Raw genomic sequence first — 17835 nt, forward strand, 5'->3', positions numbered from 1 at the left:
TCGGTGTGTGTGGGACCCGTACCCCAGTGAGAGTCAGTGTGTGTGGGACCCGTACCCCAGTGAGAGTCAGTGTGTGTGGGACCCGTACCCCAGTGAGAGTCAGTGTGTGTGGGAACCGTACCCCAGTGAGAGTCAGTGTGTGTGGGACCCGTACCCCAGTGAGAGTCAGTGTGTGTGGGACCCGTACCCCAGTGAGAGTCAGTGTGTGTGGGTCCCGTACCCCAGTGAGAGTCAGTGTGTGTGGGACCCGTACCCCAGTGAGAGTCAGTGTGTGTGGGACCCGTACCCCAGTGAGAGTCAGTGTGTGTGGGACCCGTACCCCAGTGAGAGTCAGTGTGTGTGGGACCCGTACCCCAGTGAGAGTCAGTGTGTGTGGGACCCGTACCCCAGTGAGAGTCGGTGTGTGTGGGACCCGTACCCCAGTGAGAGTCAGTGTGTGTGGGACCCGTACCCCAGTGAGAGTCAGTGTGTGTGGGACCCGTACCCCAGTGAGAGTCAGTGTTTGTGGGACAGGCAAAGGTTTTTTTGTCACATGCGAACATGGAACGATTTTGAAAAGGGTTGAAGCTGGTTTATTTTAAGAATGGCATCTGGGGGGTCACACAGTTCGTACGGCCTCGTTACAAAGCAAACATATTTCCCTTTTTAAAATCAGCCCCTTGCAAAATATATGACTTTCTGCTGACTTTTGATTAACTCTCCCGGAGCCTCGGAGCTCCCTGCTCTCCTGCTGTTCCCCTTACTGCTGTGTCTGGGAATAATGTACAGAATTCCTGAGCCCGCAGATGGAGCAAGAGGTGCTCTTGGGAATGTTGTCCCGGGTACATATTAACTGTTCCGCCACTTCATTTTGTTAAGGAATCCATGAGTTTCCCGATGACGTCTTTACGGAAGAACAGCGGCAACACGGAGCTTTCCTGCTGCACGTATTTTGCGTAAGGAGATTTGTTTGAAGCTTATCGGGTCGCCCACTGCACAGGATAGGCCCTGCGGCGATCACACACAACCACCTAACTATTCCAACCCCGTTTCCCAGCACTCGGCCCAGAGCCTTGTCTGCCCTGCGATCGCACGCGCACCTCTAAATACTAAATGTTCTGAGGGTCTCTGCCTCCTCCCCCCTTTCAGGCAGCGAATTCCGGACTTCCACCCCCCTCTGGGTAAAAAGGTTTCCCCCCTCTAACCCTCCTGCCCCTTACCGTAAACCTCCGCCCCCCTGGTCACTGATCCCTCCGCCAAGGGGAAACGTTTCTTCCTGTCGACTCTGTGCCCCTCATAATTTTACACATCTCGGGCAAAATTCTCCCCCAACGGCGCGATGTCCGCCGACTGGCGCCCAAAACGGCGCCAATCAGACGGGCATCGCGCCGGCCCAAAGGTGCGGAAGTCTCCGCATCTTTGGGGGCCGAGCCCCAACATTGAGGGGCTAGGCCGACGCCGGAGGGATTTCCGCCCCGCCAGCTGGCGGAAATGGCGTTTGTTGCCCCGCCAGCTGGCGCGGAAATGCGGCGCATGCGCGGGAGCGTCAGCGGCCGCTGACAGTTTCCCGCGCATGCGCAGTGGGGAGAGTCTCTTCCGCCTCCGCCATGGTGGAGGCCGTGGCGGAGGCGGAAGGGAAAGAGTGCCCCACGGCACAGGCCCGCCCGCGGATCGGTGGGCCCCGATCGCGGGCCAGGCCACCGTGGGGGCACCCCCCGGGGTCAGATCGCCCCGCGCCCCCCCCCCCCCCCCCCAGGACCCCGCCTACGCCGCCTTGTCCCGCCAGTAAATACATTTGATTTACGCCGGCGGGACAGGCAATTCCTGGGCGGGACTTCGGCCCATCCGGGCCGGAGAATTGAGCGGGGGGTCCCGCCAACCGGCGCGGCCCGATTCCCGCCCCCGCCCAATCTCCGGTACCGGAGACTTCGGCGGGGGCAGGGGCGGGATTCACGGCGGCCAACGGCCATTCTCCGACCCGGCGGGGGGTCGGAGAATGACGCCCCTCAATCCTGCTCCCCCGCAGCCTCCTCTGCTCCAAGGAAAACAACCCCAGTCTATCCAATCTCTCCCCGTAGCTGAAACTCTGCAGCCCAGGCAACGTCCTGGTAAATCTCCTCGGCACCCTTTCCAGTGCGATCACATCCCTCCTGTAACGTGGATTCCAGAACTGCCCACAATTCTCTAGCTGTGGCCTCACCAACATTTTATACAGTTCCAGCATAACCGCCCTGCTCTCAAACTCCACACCTCGGCTAATAAAGGCAAGTGTACCATCGGCCTTCTTAACCACTGTGTCCACCTGCTCTGCTACCTGAAGGGACGGGTGTACATGCACACCAAGGCCCCTCTGATCCTCGGTGCTTCCCAGAGTCCTGCCATTTATCCTGTATTCCCCTCGCCTTGTTTGTCCTGCCCAAATACATCACCTCACACTGATCCCCATTGAACTGCATTTGCCACTGATCAGCCCACCTGACCAGCCCTGTCTATATCCTCCTGTAATCAAAGGTTATCCTCCTCACTATTTACCACCCCACCAATTATCGTATCATCCGCGAACTTACTGATCAACCCTCCTACATTCATATCTAAATCATTTGTATAAACAGCAAGGGCCCCGACACTGGTCCCCGCGGGACCCCACTGGACACAGGCGTCCAGTCAGAAAAACACCCCTCGACCATCACCCTCTGCTTCCTGCCACTCAGCCAATTCTGGGTCCAATTTGCCAAATTTCCTTGGGTCCCATGGGCCTTCGCTATCAGTCTTCCATGTGGCACCTTACCAAAAGCCTTGCTGAAGTCCAAGTTTGAGTGTCTCCTACGGGATACACTTGCGTTGCCTCTTTCTCTGACTCCCCCCGTGACATTTGTTACCTCACCCCCCCCCACTCCTTCCTGAAGACACGACCTCCAACACCGATCCCCTGGGAAAATTCTCCAGTACAGGCTCAGAGGGAGGCCAGCGCGGGACGACTGGGCCAACGTGAGCTGGTTCAGAACCAACGCGAAAATGTGCCACCGGGGGCAGCACTTGGAGAAAGCCCGACCCTACTGACATCGGGGGTTTGGAGACATGTTCAGGAAGGAGAGCAGTGGGGGGCGGGGGGGGAGGGGGGGTCTGATTGGATAGATCTACCAAAGGGCCAGCACAGTGAGGCTGGGCTGAATGGCCTCCTCCTGTGCTCGAGGGCTCTCTGCCGCTCTCGAGTATTTGAGTGTAACTGGGTTTATTACCCATTAATTAATTACCCCGCGTCTTTTTCATATTTAAAGTTAAAATCTTCATCTTTTCCACCCCAAGGCGATGTACATGTTCTACGCACTGGCCATCGTCTGCGATGATTATTTTGTCCCGTCATTGGAGAAGATCTGTGAGGTGAGTGTGACAATCTGTCCAACCAGCAAACTGTAGAGGGAGCTTTACTCTGTATCTCACCCCGTGCGGTACCTGTCCTGGGAGTGTTTGATGGGGACAGTGTAGAGGGAGCTTTACTCTGTATCTCACCCCGTGCTGTACCTGTCCTGGGAGTGTTTGATGGGGACAGTGTAGAGGGAGCTTTACTCTGTATCTAACCCCGTGCTGTACCTGTCCTGGGAGTGTTTGATGGGGACAGTGTAGAGGGAGCTTTACTCTGTATCTAACCCCGTGCTGTACCTGTCCGGGGAGTGTTTGATGGGGACAGTGTAGAGGGAGCTTTACTCTGTATCTAACCCCGTGCTGTACCTGTCCGGGGAGTGTTTGATGGGGACAGTGTAGAGGGAGCTTTACTCTGTATCTAACCCCGTGCTGTACCTGTCCTGGGAGTGTTTGATGGGGACAGTGGAGAGGGAGCTTTACTCTGTATCTAACCCCGTGCTGTACCTGTCCTGGGAGTGTTTGATGGGGACAGTGTAGAGGGAGCTTTACCCTGTATCTAACCCCGTGCTGTACCTGTCCAGGGAGTGTTTGATGGGGACAGTGTAGAGGGAGCTTTACTCTGTATCTCACCCCGTGCTGTACCTGTCCTGGGAGTGTTTGATGGGGACAGTGTAGAGGGAGCTTTACTCTGTATCTCACCCCGTGCGGTACCTGTCCTGGGAGTGTTTGAAGGGGACAGTGTAGAGGGAGCTTTAATCTGTATCTAACCCCGTGCTGTACCTGTCCTGGGAGTGTTTAATGGGGACAGTGTAGAGGGAGCTTCACTCTGTATCTAACCCCGTGCCGTACCTGTCCTCGGAGTGTTTGATGGGGACAGTGTAGAGGGAGCTTTACTCTGTATCGAACCCCGTGCTGTACCTGTCCTGGGAGTGTTTGATGGGGACAGTGGAGAGGGAGCTTTACTCTGTATCTAACCCCGTGCTGTACCTGTCCTGGGGGTGTTTGAAGGGGACAGTGTAGAGGGAGCTTTACTCTGTATCTCACCCCGTGCTGTACCTGTCCTGGGAGTGTTTGATGGGGACAGTGTAGAGGGATCTTTACTCTGTATCTAACCCCGTGCTGTACCTGTCCTGGGAGTGTTTGATGGGGACAGTGCAGAGGGAGCTTTACTTTGTATCTAACCCCGTGCTGTACCTGTCCTGGGAGTGTTTGATGGGGACAGTGTAGAGGGAGCTTTACTCTGTATCTAACCCTGTGCTGTACCTGTCCTGGGAGTGTTTGATGGGGACAGTGTAGAGGGAGCTTTACTTTGTATCTAACCCCGTGCTGTACCTGTCCTGGGAGTGTTTGATGGGGACAGTGCAGAGGGAGCTTTACTCTGTATCTAACCCCGTGCTGTACCTGTGTGGGAGTGATTGATGGGGACAGTGTAGAGGGAGCTTTACTCTGTATCTAACCCCGTGCTGTACCTGTCCTGGGAGTGTTTGATGGGGACAGTGTAGAGGGAGCTTTACTCTGTATCTAACCCCATGCTGTACCTGTCCTGGGAGTGTTTGATGGGGACAGTGTAGAGGGAGCTTTACTCTGTATCTCACCCCGTGCTGTACCTGTCCTGGGAGTGTTTGATGGGGACAGTGTAGAGGGAGCTTTACTCTGTATCTAACCCCGTGCTGTACCTGTCCTGCGTGTGTTTGATGGGGACAGTGTAGAGGGAGCTTTACTCTGTATCTCACCCCGTGCTGTACCTGTCCGGGGAGTGTTTGATGGGGACAGTGTAGAGGGAGCTTTACTCTGTATCTAACCCTGTGCTGTACCTGTCCTGGGAGTGTTTGATGGGGACAGTATAGAGGGAGATTTACTCTGTATCTAACCCCGTGCTGTACCTGTCCTGGGAGTGTTTGATGGGGACAGTGTAGAGGGAGCTTTACTCAGTATCTAACCCCGTGCTGTACCTATCCTGGGAGTGTTTGATGGGGACAGTGCAGAGGGAGCTTTACTCTGTATCTAACCCCGTGCTGTGCCTGTCCTGGGAGTGTTTGATGGGGACAGTGTAGAGGGAGCTTTACTCTGTATCTAACCCCGTGCTGTACCTGTCCTGGGAGTGTTTGATGGGGACAGTGTAGAGGGAGCTTTACTCTCTGTCTAACCCCGTGCTGTACCTGTCCTGGGAGTGTTTGATGGGGACAGTGTAGAGGCAGCTTTACTCTGTATCTAACACCGTGCTGTACCTGTCCTGGGAGTGTTTGATGGGGACAGTGTAGAGGGAGCTTTACTCTGTATCTAACCCTGTGCTGTACCTGTCCTGGGAGTGTTTGATGGGGACAGTATAGAGGGAGCTTCACTCTGTATCTAACCCCGTGCTGTACCTATCCTGGGAGTGTTTGATGGGGACAGTGCAGAGGGAGCTTTACTCTGTATCTAACCCCGTGCTGTACCTGTCCTGGGAGTGTTTGATGGGGACAGTGTAGAGGGAGCTTTACTCTCTGTCTAACCCCGTGCTGTACCTGGCCTGGGAGTGTTTGATGGGGACAGTGTAGAGGCAGCTTTACTCTGTATCTAACCCCGTGCTGTACCTGTCCTGGGAGTGTTTGATGGGGACAGTGTAGAGGGAGCTTTACTCTGTATCTAACCCTGTGCTGTACCTGTCCTGGGAGTGTTTGATGGGGACAGTGTAGAGGGAGCTTTACTTTGTATCTAACCCCGTGCTGTACCTGTCCTGGGAGTGTTTGATGGGGACAGTGCAGAGGGAGCTTTACTCTGTATCTAACCCCGTGCTGTACCTGTGTGGGAGTGATTGATGGGGACAGTGTAGAGGGAGCTTTACTCTGTATCTAACCCCGTGCTGTACCTGTCCTGGGAGTGTTTGATGGGGACAGTGTAGAGGGAGCTTTACTCTGTATCTAACCCCATGCTGTACCTGTCCTGGGAGTGTTTGATGGGGACAGTGTAGAGGGAGCTTTACTCTGTATCTCACCCCGTGCTGTACCTGTCCTGGGAGTGTTTGATGGGGACAGTGTAGAGGGAGCTTTACTCTGTATCTAACCCCGTGCTGTACCTGTCCTGCGTGTGTTTGATGGGGACAGTGTAGAGGGAGCTTTACTCTGTATCTCACCCCGTGCTGTACCTGTCCGGGGAGTGTTTGATGGGGACAGTGTAGAGGGAGCTTTACTCTGTATCTAACCCTGTGCTGTACCTGTCCTGGGAGTGTTTGATGGGGACAGTATAGAGGGAGATTTACTCTGTATCTAACCCCGTGCTGTACCTGTCCTGGGAGTGTTTGATGGGGACAGTGTAGAGGGAGCTTTACTCTGTATCTAACCCCGTGCTGTACCTATCCTGGGAGTGTTTGATGGGGACAGTGCAGAGGGAGCTTTACTCTGTATCTAACCCCGTGCTGTGCCTGTCCTGGGAGTGTTTGATGGGGACAGTGTAGAGGGAGCTTTACTCTGTATCTAACCCCGTGCTGTACCTGTCCTGGGAGTGTTTGATGGGGACAGTGTAGAGGGAGCTTTACTCTCTGTCTAACCCCGTGCTGTACCTGTCCTGGGAGTGTTTGATGGGGACAGTGTAGAGGCAGCTTTACTCTGTATCTAACATCGTGCTGTACCTGTCCTGGGAGTGTTTGATGGGGACAGTGTAGAGGGAGCTTTACTCTGTATCTAACCCTGTGCTGTACCTGTCCTGGGAGTGTTTGATGGGGACAGTATAGAGGGAGCTTCACTCTGTATCTAACCCCGTGCTGTACCTATCCTGGGAGTGTTTGATGGGGACAGTGCAGTGGGAGCTTTACTCTGTATCTAACCCCGTGCTGTACCTGTCCTGGGAGTGTTTGATGGGGACAGTGTAGAGGGAGCTTTACTCTCTGTCTAACCCCGTGCTGTACCTGGCCTGGGAGTGTTTGATGGGGACAGTGTAGAGGCAGCTTTACTCTGTATCTAACCCCGTGCTGTACCTGTCCTGGGAGTGTTTGATGGGGACAGTGTAGAGGGAGCTTTACTCTGTATCTAACCCCGTGCTGTACCTGTCCTGGGAGTGTTTGATGGGGACAGTGTAGAGGGAGCTTTACTCTGTATCTAACCCCGTGCTGTACCTGTCCTGGGAGTGTTTGATGGGGACAGTGTAGAGGGAGCTTTACTCTGTATCTCACCCCGTGATGTACCTGTACTGGGAGTGTTTGAAGGGAACAGTGTAGAGGGAGCTTTACTCTGTATCTAACCCCGTGCTGTACCTGTCCTGGGAGTGTTTGATGGGGACAGTGTAGAGGGAGCTTAACTCTGTATCTAACCTCGTGCTGTACCTATCCTGGGAGTGTTTGATGGGGACAGTATAGAGGGAGCTGTACTCTGTGTCGAACCCCGTGCTGTCCCTGTCCTGGGAGTGTTTGATGGGGACAGTGTAGAGGGAGCTTCACTCTGTATCTAACCCCGTGCTGCACCTGTCCTGGGAGTGTTTGATGGGGACAGTGTAGAGGGAGCTTTACTCTGTATCTAAACCCGTGCTGTCCCTGTCCTGGGAGTGTTTGATGGGGACAGTGTAGAGGGAGCTTTACTCTGTATCTAACCCCGTGCTGTACCTGTCCTGGGAGTGTTTGATAGGGACAGTGCAGAGGGAGCTTTACTCTGTATCTAACCCCGTGCTGTACATATCCTGGGAGTGTTTGATGGGGACATTGTAAAGGGAGCTTTACTCTGTATCTAACCCCGTGCTGTACCTGTCCTGGGAGTGTTTGATGGGGACAGTGCAGAGGGAGCTTTACTCTGTATCTAACCCCGTGCTGTACCTGTCCTGGGAGTGTTTGATGGGGACATTGTAGAGGGAGCTATACTCTGTATCTAACCCCGTGCTGTACCTGTCCTGGGAGTGTTTGATGGGGACAGTGCAGAGGGAGCTTTACTCTGTATCTAACCCCGTGCTGTACCTGTCCTGGGAGTGTTTGATGGGGACAGTGTAGAGGGAGCTTTACTCTGTATCTCACCCCGTGCTGTACCTGTCTTGGGAGTGTTTGATGGGGACAGTGTAGAGGGAGCTTTACTCTGTATCTAACCCCGTGCTGTACCTGTCCTGGGAGTGTTTGATGGGGACAGTGTAGAGGGAGCTTTACTCTGTATCTCACCCCGTGCTGTACCTGTCCTGGGAGTGTTTGATGGGGACAGTGTAGAGGGAGCTTTACTCTGTATCTAACCCCGTGCTGTACCTGTCCTGGGAGTGTTTGATGGGGACATTGTAGAGGGAGCTATACTCTGTATCTAACCCCGTGCTGTACCTGTCCTGGGAGTGTTTGATGGGGACAGTGCAGAGGGAGCTTTACTCTGTATCTAACCCCGTGCTGTACCTGTCCTGGGAGTGTTTGATGGGGACAGTGTAGAGGGAGCTTTACTCTGTATCTCACCCCGTGCTGTACCTGTCTTGGGAGTGTTTGATGGGGACAGTGTAGAGGGAGCTTTACTCTGTATCTAACCCCGTGCTGTACCTGTCCTGGGAGTGTTTGATGGGGACAGTGTAGAGGGAGCTTTACTCTGTATCTCACCCCGTGCTGTACCTGTCCTGGGAGTGTTTGATGGGGACAGTGTAGAGGGAGCTTTACTCTGTATCTCACCCCGTGCTGTACCTGTCCTGGGAGTGTTTGATGGGGACAGTGTAGAGGGAGCTTTACTCAGTATCTAACCCCGTGCTGTACCTGTCCTGGGAGTGTATGATGGGGACATTGTAGAGGGAGCTTTACTCTGTATCTAACGTCGTGCTGTACCTGTCCTGGGAGTGTTTGATGGGGACAGTGTAGAGGGAGCTTTACTCTGTATCTAACCCCGTGCTGTCCCTGTCCTGGGAGTGTTTGATGGGGACAGTGTAGAGGGAGCTTCACTCTGTATCTAACCACGTGCTGCACCTGTCCTGGGAGTGTTTGATGGGGACAGTGTAGAGGGAGCTTTACTCTGTATCTAACCCCGTGCTGTCCCTGTCCTGGGAGTGTTTGATGGGGACAGTGTAGAGGGAGCTTTACTCTGTATCTAACACCGTGCTGTACCTGTCCTGGGAGTGTTTGATAGGGACAGTGTAGAGGGAGCTTTACTCTGTATCTAACCCCGTGCTGTACCTGTCCTGGGAGTGTTTGATGGGGACATTGTAGAGGGAGCTTTACTCTGTATCTAACCCCGTGCTGTACCTGTCCTGGGAGTGTTTGATGGGGACAGTGCAAAGGGAGCTTTACTCTGTATCTAACCCCGTGCTGTACCTGTCCTGGGAGTGTTTGATGGGGACAGTGCAGAGGGAGCTTTACTCTGTATCTAACACCGTGCTGTACCTGTCCTGGGAGTGTTTGATGGGGACAGTGCAGAGGGAGCTTTACTCTGTATCTCACCCCGTGCTGTACCTGTCCTGTGAGTGTTTGATGGGGACAGTGTAGAGGGAGCTTTACTCTGTATCTAACCCCGAGCTGTACCTGTCCTGGGAGTGTTTGATGGGGACAGTGCAGAGGGAGCTTTACTCTGTATCTAACCCCGTGCTGTACCTGTCCTGGGAGTGTTTGATGGGGACAGTGTAGAGGGAGCTTTACTCTGTATCTCACCCCGTGCTGTACCTGTCCTGGGAGTCTTTGATGGGGACAGTGTAGAGGGAGCTTTACTCTGTATCTAACCCCGCGCGGTACCTGTCCTGGGAGTGTTTGATGGGGACAGTGTAGAGGGAGCTTTACTCTGTATCTAACCCCGTGCGGTACCTGTCCTGGGAGTGTTTGGTGGGGACAGTGTAGAGGGAGCTTTACTCTGTATCTAACCCCGTGCTGTACCTGTCCCGGGGGTGTTTGATGGGGACAGTGTAGAGGGAGCTTTACTCTGTATCTAACTCCGTGCTGTACCTGACCTGGGAGTGTTTGATGGGGACAGTGTAGAGGGAGCTTTACTCTGTATCTAGCCCCGTGCTGTACCTGTCCCGGGAGTGTTTGATGGGGACAGTGTAGAGGGAGCTTTACTCTGTATCTAATTCCGTGCTGTACCTGACCTGGGAGTGTTTGATGGGGACAGTGTAGAGGGAGATTTACTCTGTATCTAACCCGTGCTGTACCTGTCCCGGGAGAGTTTGATGGGGACAGTGTAGAGGGAGCTTTACTCTGTATCTAACCCCGTGCTGTACCAGTCCTGGGAGTGTTTGATGGGGACAGTGTAGAGGGAGCTTTACTCTGTATCTAACCCCGTGCTGTACCTGTACTGGGAGTGTTTGATGGGGACAGTGTAGAGGGAACTTTACTCTGTATCTAACCCCGTGTTGTACCCGTCCTGGGAGTGTTTGATGGGGACAGTGTAGAGGGAGCTTTACTCTGTATCTTACCCCGTGCTGTACCTGTCCCGGGAGTGTTTGATGGGGACAGTGTAGAGGGAGCTTTACTCTGTATCTAACCCCGTGCTGTACCTGTCCTGGGAGTGTTTGATGGGGACAGTGTAGAGGGAGCTTTACTCTGTATCTAACCCCGTGCTGTACCTGTCCTGGGAGTGTATGATGGGGACAGTGTAGAGGGAGCTTTACTCTGTATCTAACCCCGTGCTGTACCTGTCCGGGGAGTGTTTGATGGGGACAGTGTAGAGGGAGCTTTACTCTGTATCTAACCCCGTGCTGTACCTGTCCTGGGAGTGTTTGATGGGGACAGTGTAGAGGGAGCTTTACTCTGTATCTAACCCCGTGCTGTACCAGTCCTGGGAGTGTTTGATGGGGACAGTGTAGAGGGAGCTTTACTCTGTATCTAACCCCGTGCTGTACCTGTACTGGGAGTGTTTGATGGGGACAGTGTAGAGGGAACTTTACTCTGTATCTAACCCCGTGTTGTACCCGTCCTGGGAGTGTTTGATGGGGACAGTGTAGAGGGAGCTTTACTCTGTATCTTACCCCGTGCTGTACCTGTCCCGGGAGTGTTTGATGGGGACAGTGTAGAGGGAGCTTTACTCTGTATCTAACCCCGTGCTGTACCTGTCCTGGGAGTGTTTGATGGGGACAGTGTAGAGGGAGCTTTACTCTGTATCTAACCCCGTGCTGTACCTGTCCTGGGAGTGTATGATGGGGACAGTGTAGAGGGAGCTTTACTCTGTATCTAACCCCGTGCTGTACCTGTCCGGGGAGTGTTTGATGGGGACAGTGTAGAGGGAGCTTTACTCTGTATCTAACCCCGTGCTGTACCTGTCCTGGGAGTGTTTGATGGGGACAGTGTAGAGGGAGCTTTACTCTGTATCTAACCCCGTGCTGTACCTTTCCTGGGAGTGTTTGATGGGGACAGTGTAGAGGGAGCTTTACTCTGTATGTAACCCCGTGCTGTACCTGTCCGGGGAGTGTTTGATGGGGACAGTGTAGAGGGAGCTTTACTCTGTATCTCACCCCGTGCTGTACCTGGCCTGGGACTGTTTGATGGGGACAGTGTAGAGGGAGCTTTACTCTGTATCTGACCCCGTGCTGTACCTGCCCTGGGAATGTTTGATGGGGACAGTGTAGAGGGAGCTTTACTCTGTATCTAACCCCTTGCTGTACCTGTCCTCGGAGTGTTTGATGGGGACAGTGTAGAGGGAGCTTTACTCTGTATCTAACCCCGTGCTGTACCTGTCCTGGGAGTGTTTGATGGGGACATTGTAGAGGGAGCTATACTCTGTATCTAACCCCGTGCTGTACCTGTCCTGGGAGTGTTTGATGGGGACAGTGCAGAAGGAGCTTTACTCTGTATCTAACCCCGTGCTGTACCTGTCCTGGGAGTGTTTGATGGGGACAGTGTAGAGGGAGCTTTACTCTGTATCTCACCCCGTGCTGTACCTGTCTTGGGAGTGTTTGATGGGGACAGTGTAGAGGGAGCTTTACTCTGTATCTAACCCCGTGCTGTACCTGTCCTGGGAGTGTTTGATGGGGACAGTGTAGAGGGAGCTTTACTCTGTATCTCACCCCGTGCTGTACCTGTCCTGGGAGTGTTTGATGGGGACAGTGTAGAGGGAGCTTTACTCTGTATCTAACCCCGTGCTGTACCTGTCCTGGGAGTGTTTGATGGGGACATTGTAGAGGGAGCTATACTCTGTATCTAACCCCGTGCTGTACCTGTCCTGGGAGTGTTTGATGGGGACAGTGCAGAGGGAGCTTTACTCTGTATCTAACCCCATGCTGTACCTGTCCTGGGAGTGTTTGATGGGGACCGTGTAGAGGGAGCTTTACTCTGTATCTCACCCCGTGCTGTACCTGTCTTGGGAGTGTTTGATGGGGACAGTGTAGAGGGAGCTTTACTCTGTATCTAACCCCGTGCTGTACCTGTCCTGGGAGTGTTTGATGGGGACAGTGTAGAGGGAGCTTTACTCTGTATCTCACCCCGTGCTGTACCTGTCCTGGGAGTGTTTGATGGGGACAGTGTAGAGGGAGCTTTACTCTGTATCTCACCCCGTGCTGTACCTGTCCTGGGAGTGTTTGATGGGGACAGTGTAGAGGGAGCTTTACTCAGTATCTAACCCCGTGCTGTACCTGTCCTGGGAGTGTATGATGGGGACATTGTAGAGGGAGCTTTACTCTGTATCTAACCTCGTGCTGTACCTGTCCTGGGAGTGTTTGATGGGGACAGTGTAGAGGGAGCTTTACTCTGTATCTAACCCCGTGCTGTCCCTGTCCTGGGAGTGTTTGATGGGGACAGTGTAGAGGGAGCTTCACTCTGTATCTAACCCCGTGCTGCACCTGTCCTGGGAGTGTTTGATGGGGACAGTGTAGAGGGAGCTTTACTCTGTATCTAACCCCATGCTGTCCCTGTCCTGGGAGTGTTTGATGGGGACAGTGTAGAGGGAGCTTTACTCTGTATCTAACCCCGTGCTGTACCTGTCCTGGGAGTGTTTGATAGGGACAGTGCAGAGGGAGCTTTACTCTGTATCTAACCCCGTGCTGTACCTGTCTTGGGAGTGTTTGATGGGGACATTGTAGAGGGAGTTTTACTCTGTATCTAACCCCGTGCTGTACCTGTCCTTGGAGTGTTTGATGGGGACTGTGTAGAGGGAGCTTTACTCTGTATCTAACCCCGCGCGGTACCTGTCCTGGGAGTGTTTGATGGGGACAGTGTAGAGGGAGCTTTACTCTGTATCTAACCCCGTGCGGTACCTGTCCTGGGAGTGTTTGGTGGGGACAGTGTAGAGGGAGCTTTACTCTGTATCTAACCCCGTGCTGTACCTGTCCCGGGGGTGTTTGATGGGGACAGTGTAGAGGGAGCTTTACTCTGTATCTAACTCCGTGCTGTACCTGACCTGGGAGTGTTTGATGGGGACAGTGTAGAGAGAGCTTTACTCTGTATCTAGCCCCGTGCTGTACCTGTCCCGGGAGTGTTTGATGGGGACAGTGTAGAGGGAGCTTTCCTCTGTATCTAACTCCGTGCTGTACCTGACCTGGGAGTGTTTGATGGGGACAGTGTAGAGGGAGATTTACTCTGTATCTAACCCCGTGCTGTACCTGTCCCGGGAGAGTTTAATGGGGACAGTGTAGAGGGAGCTTTACTCTGTATCTAACCCCGTGCTGTACCAGTCCTGGGAGTGTTTGATGGGGACAGTGTAGAGGGAGCTTTACTCTGTATCTAACCCCGTGCTGTACCTGTACTGGGAGTGTTTGATGGGGACAGTGTAGAGGGAACTTTACTCTGTATCTAACCCCGTGTTGTACCCGTCCTGGGAGTGTTTGATGGGGACAGTGTAGAGGGAGCTTTACTCTGTATCTAACCCCGTGCTGTACCTGTCCCGGGAGTGTTTGATGGGGACAGTGTAGAGGGAGCTTTACTCTGTATCTAACCCCGTGCTGTACCTGTCCTGGGAGTGTTTGATGGGGACAGTGTAGAGGGAGCTTTACTCTGTATCTAACCCCGTGCTGTACCTGTCCTGGGAGTGTTTGAAGGGGACAGTGTAGAGGGAGCTTTACTCTGTATCTAACCCCGTGCTGTACCTGTCCGGGGAGTGTTTGATGGGGACAGTGTAGAGGGAGCTTTACTCTGTATCTAACCCCGTGCTGTACCTGTCCTGGGAGTGTTTGATGGGGACAGTGTAGAGGGAGCTTTACTCTGTATCTAACCCCGTGCTGTACCTTTCCTGGGAGTGTTTGATGGGGACAGTGTAGAGGGAGCTTTACTCTGTATCTAACCCCGTGCTGTACCTGTCCGGGGAGTGTTTGATGGGGACAGTGTAGAGGGAGCTTTACTCTGTATCTCACCCAGTGCTGTACCTGGCCTGGGACTGTATGATGGGGACAGTGTAGAGGGAGCTTTACTCTGTATCTGACCCCGTGCTGTACCTGCCCTGGGAATGTTTGATGGGGACAGTGTAGAGGGAGCTTTACTCTGTATCTAACCGCTTGCTGTACCTGTCCTCGGAGTGTTTGATGGGGACAGTGTAGAGGGAGCTTTACTCTGTATCTAACCCCGTGCTGTACCTGTCCGGGGAGTGTTTGATGGGGACAGTGTCGAGGGAGCTTTACTCTGTATCTGACCCCGTGCTGTACCTGTCCGGGGAGTGTTTGATGGGGACAGTGTAGAGCGAGCTTTACTCTGTATCTAACCCCGTGCTGTACCTGTCCTGGGAGTGTTTGATGGGGACAGTGTAGAGGGAGCTTTACTCTGTATCTAACCCCGTGCTGTACCTGTCCTGGGAGTGTTTGATGGGGACAGTGTAGAGGGAGCTTTACTCTGTATCGAACCAAGTGCTGTACCTGTCCTGGGAGTGTTTGATGGGGACAGTGTAGAGGGAGCTTTACTCTGTATCGAACCCCGTGCTGTACCTGTCCTGGGAGTGTTTGATGGGGGACAGTGTAGAGGGAGCTTTACTCTGTATCTAACCCCGTGCTGTACCTGTCCTGGAAGTGTTTGATGGGGACAGTGTAGAGGGAGCTTTACTCTGTATCTAACCCCGTGCTGTACCTGTCCTGTGAGTGTTTGATGGGGACAGTGTAGAGGGAGCTTTACTCTGTATCTAACCCCGTGCTGTACCTGTCCTGTGAGTGTTTGATGGGGACAGTGTAGAGGGAGCTTTACTCTATATCTAACCCCGTGCTGTACCTGTCCTGGGAGTGTTTGATGGGGACAGTGTAGAGGGAGCTTTACTCTGTATCTAACCCCGTGCTGTACCTGTCCTGGAAGTGTTTGATGGGGACAGTGTAGAGGGAACTTTACTCTGTATCTAACCCCGTGCTGTACCTGTCCTGGGAGTGTTTGATGGGGACAGTGCAGAGGGAACTTTACTCTGTATCTAACCCCGTGCTGTACCTGTCCTGGGAGTGTTTGATGGGGACAGTGTAGAGGGAGTTTTACTCTGTATCTAACCCCGTGCTGTACCTGTCCTGGGAGTGTTTGATGGGGACAGGGTAGAGGGAGCTTTACTCTGTATCTAACCCCGTGCTGTACCTGTCCTGGAAGTGTTTGATGGGGACAGTGTAGAGGGAGCTTTACTCTGTATCTAACCCCGTGCTGTACCTGTCCCGGGAGAGTTTGATGGGGACAGTGTAGAGGGAGCTTTACTCTGTATCTAACCCCGTGCTGTACCTGTCCTGGGAGTGTTTGATGGGGACAGTGTAGAGGGAGCTTTACTCTGTATCTAACCCCGTGCTGTACCTGTCCTGGGAGTGTTTGATGGGGACAGTGTAGAGGGAGCTTTACTCTGTATCTAACCCCGTGCTGTACCTGTCCTGGAAGTGTTTGATGGGGACAGTGTAGAGGGAACTTTACTCTGTATCTAACCCCGTGCTGTACCTGTCCTGGGAGTGTTTGATGGGGACAGTGCAGAGGGAACTTTACTCTGTATCTAACCCCGTGCTGTACCTGTCCTGGGAGTGTTTGATGGGGACAGTGTAGAGGCAGTTTTACTCTGTATCTAACCCTGTGCTGTACCTGTCCTGGGAGTGTTTGATGGGGACAGGGTAGAGGGAGCTTTACTCTGTATCTAACCCCGTGCTGTACCTGTCCTGGAAGTGTTTGATGGGGACAGTGTAGAGGGAGCTTTAGTCTGTATCTAACCCCGTGCTGTACCTGTCCCGGGAGAGTTTGATGGGGACAGTGTAGAGGGAGCTTTACTCTGTATCTAACCCCGTGCTGTACCTGTCCTGGGAGTGTTTGATGGGGACAGTGTAGAGGGAGCTTTACTCTGTATCTAACCCCGTGCTGTACCTGTCCTGGGAGTGTTTGATGGGGACAGTGTAGACGGAGCTTTACTCTGTATCTAACCCCGTGCTGTACCTGTCCTGGGAGTGTTTGATGGGAACAGTGTAGAGGGAGCTTTACTCTGTATCTAACCCCGTGCTGTACCTGTCCGGGGAGTGTTTGATGGGGACAGTGTAGAGGGAGCTTTACTCTGTATCTAACCCCGTGCTGTACCTGTCCTGGGAGTGTTTGATGGGGACAGTGTAGAGGGAGCTTTACTCTGTATCTAACCCCGTGCTGTACCTTTCCTGGGAGTGTTTGATGGGGACAGTGTAGAGGGAGCTTTACTCTGTATCTAACCCCGTGCTGTACCTGTCCGGGGAGTGTTTGATGGGGACAGTGTAGAGGGAGCTTTACTCTGTATCTCACCCCGTGCTGTACCTGTCCTGGGACTGTTTGATGGGGACAGTGTAGAGGGAGCTTTACTCTGTATCTGACCCCGTGCTGTACCTGCTCTGGGAATGTTTGATGGGGACAGTGTAGAGGGAGCTTTACTCTGTATCTAACCCCTTGCTGTACCTGTCCTCGGAGTGTTTGATGGGGACAGTGTAGAGGGAGCTTTACTCTGTATCTAACCCCGTGCTGTACCTGTCCGGGCAGTGTTTGATGGGGACAGTGTCGAGGGAGCTTTACTCTGTATCTGACCCCGTGCTGTACCTGTCCGGGGAGTGTTTGATGGGGACAGTGTCGAGCGAGCTTTACTCTGTATCTAACCCCGTGCTGTACCTGTCCTGGGAGTGTTTGATGGGGACAGTGTAGAGGGAGCTTTACTCTGTATCTAACCCCGTGCTGTACCTGTCCTGGGAGTGTTTGATGGGGACAGTGTAGAGGGAGCTTTACTCTGTATCGAACCCCGTGCTGTACCTGTCCTGGGAGTGTTTGATGGGGACAGTGTAGAGGGAGCTTTACTCTGTATCGAACCCCGTGCTGTACCTGTCCTGGGAGTGTTTGATGGGGGACAGTGTAGAGGGAGCTTTACTCTGTATCTAACCCCGTGCTGTACCTGTCCTGGAAGTGTTTGATGGGGACAGTGTAGAGGGAGCTTTACTCTGTATCTAACCCCGTGCTGTACCTGTCCCGGGAGTGTTTGATGGGGACAGTGTAGAGGGAGCTTTACTCTGTATCTAACCCCGTGCTGTACCTGTCCTGGGAGTGTTTGATGGGGACAGTGTAGAGGGAGCTTTACTCTGTATCTAACCCCGTGCTGTACCTGTCCTGGGAGAGTTTGATGGGGACAGTGTAGAGGGAGCTTTACTCTGTATCTAACCCCGTGCTGTACCTGTCCGGGGAGTGTTTGATGGGGACAGTGTAGAGGGAGCTTTACTCTGTAT

At 53.3% G+C, this 17835-nt stretch overlaps 2 protein-coding genes across 4 annotated transcripts in view; one reads left to right on the forward strand and one right to left on the reverse strand.

Moving 5' to 3' along the window:
- Positions 1 to 17835, reverse strand: part of slc8a4a (solute carrier family 8 member 4a) — a 903507-nt gene that overhangs the window by 262592 nt on the left and 623080 nt on the right.
- LOC140399870 (sodium/potassium/calcium exchanger 3-like) overlaps positions 1 to 17835 on the forward strand; it is a 224263-nt gene that overhangs the window by 125483 nt on the left and 80945 nt on the right. For all 3 annotated transcript variants that reach the window (XM_072489337.1, XM_072489336.1, XM_072489335.1), the window contains 2 exons: positions 859 to 935; positions 3286 to 3360. In XM_072489337.1, the coding sequence (XP_072345438.1) occupies positions 859 to 935; positions 3286 to 3360 (152 nt within the window). The remainder of the gene's footprint in view (positions 1 to 858; positions 936 to 3285; positions 3361 to 17835) is intronic.

This window comes from Scyliorhinus torazame, chromosome 24 (genome assembly GCF_047496885.1).
Source record: "Scyliorhinus torazame isolate Kashiwa2021f chromosome 24, sScyTor2.1, whole genome shotgun sequence".
In the NCBI taxonomy this organism is placed as follows: domain Eukaryota; kingdom Metazoa; phylum Chordata; class Chondrichthyes; order Carcharhiniformes; family Scyliorhinidae; genus Scyliorhinus; species Scyliorhinus torazame.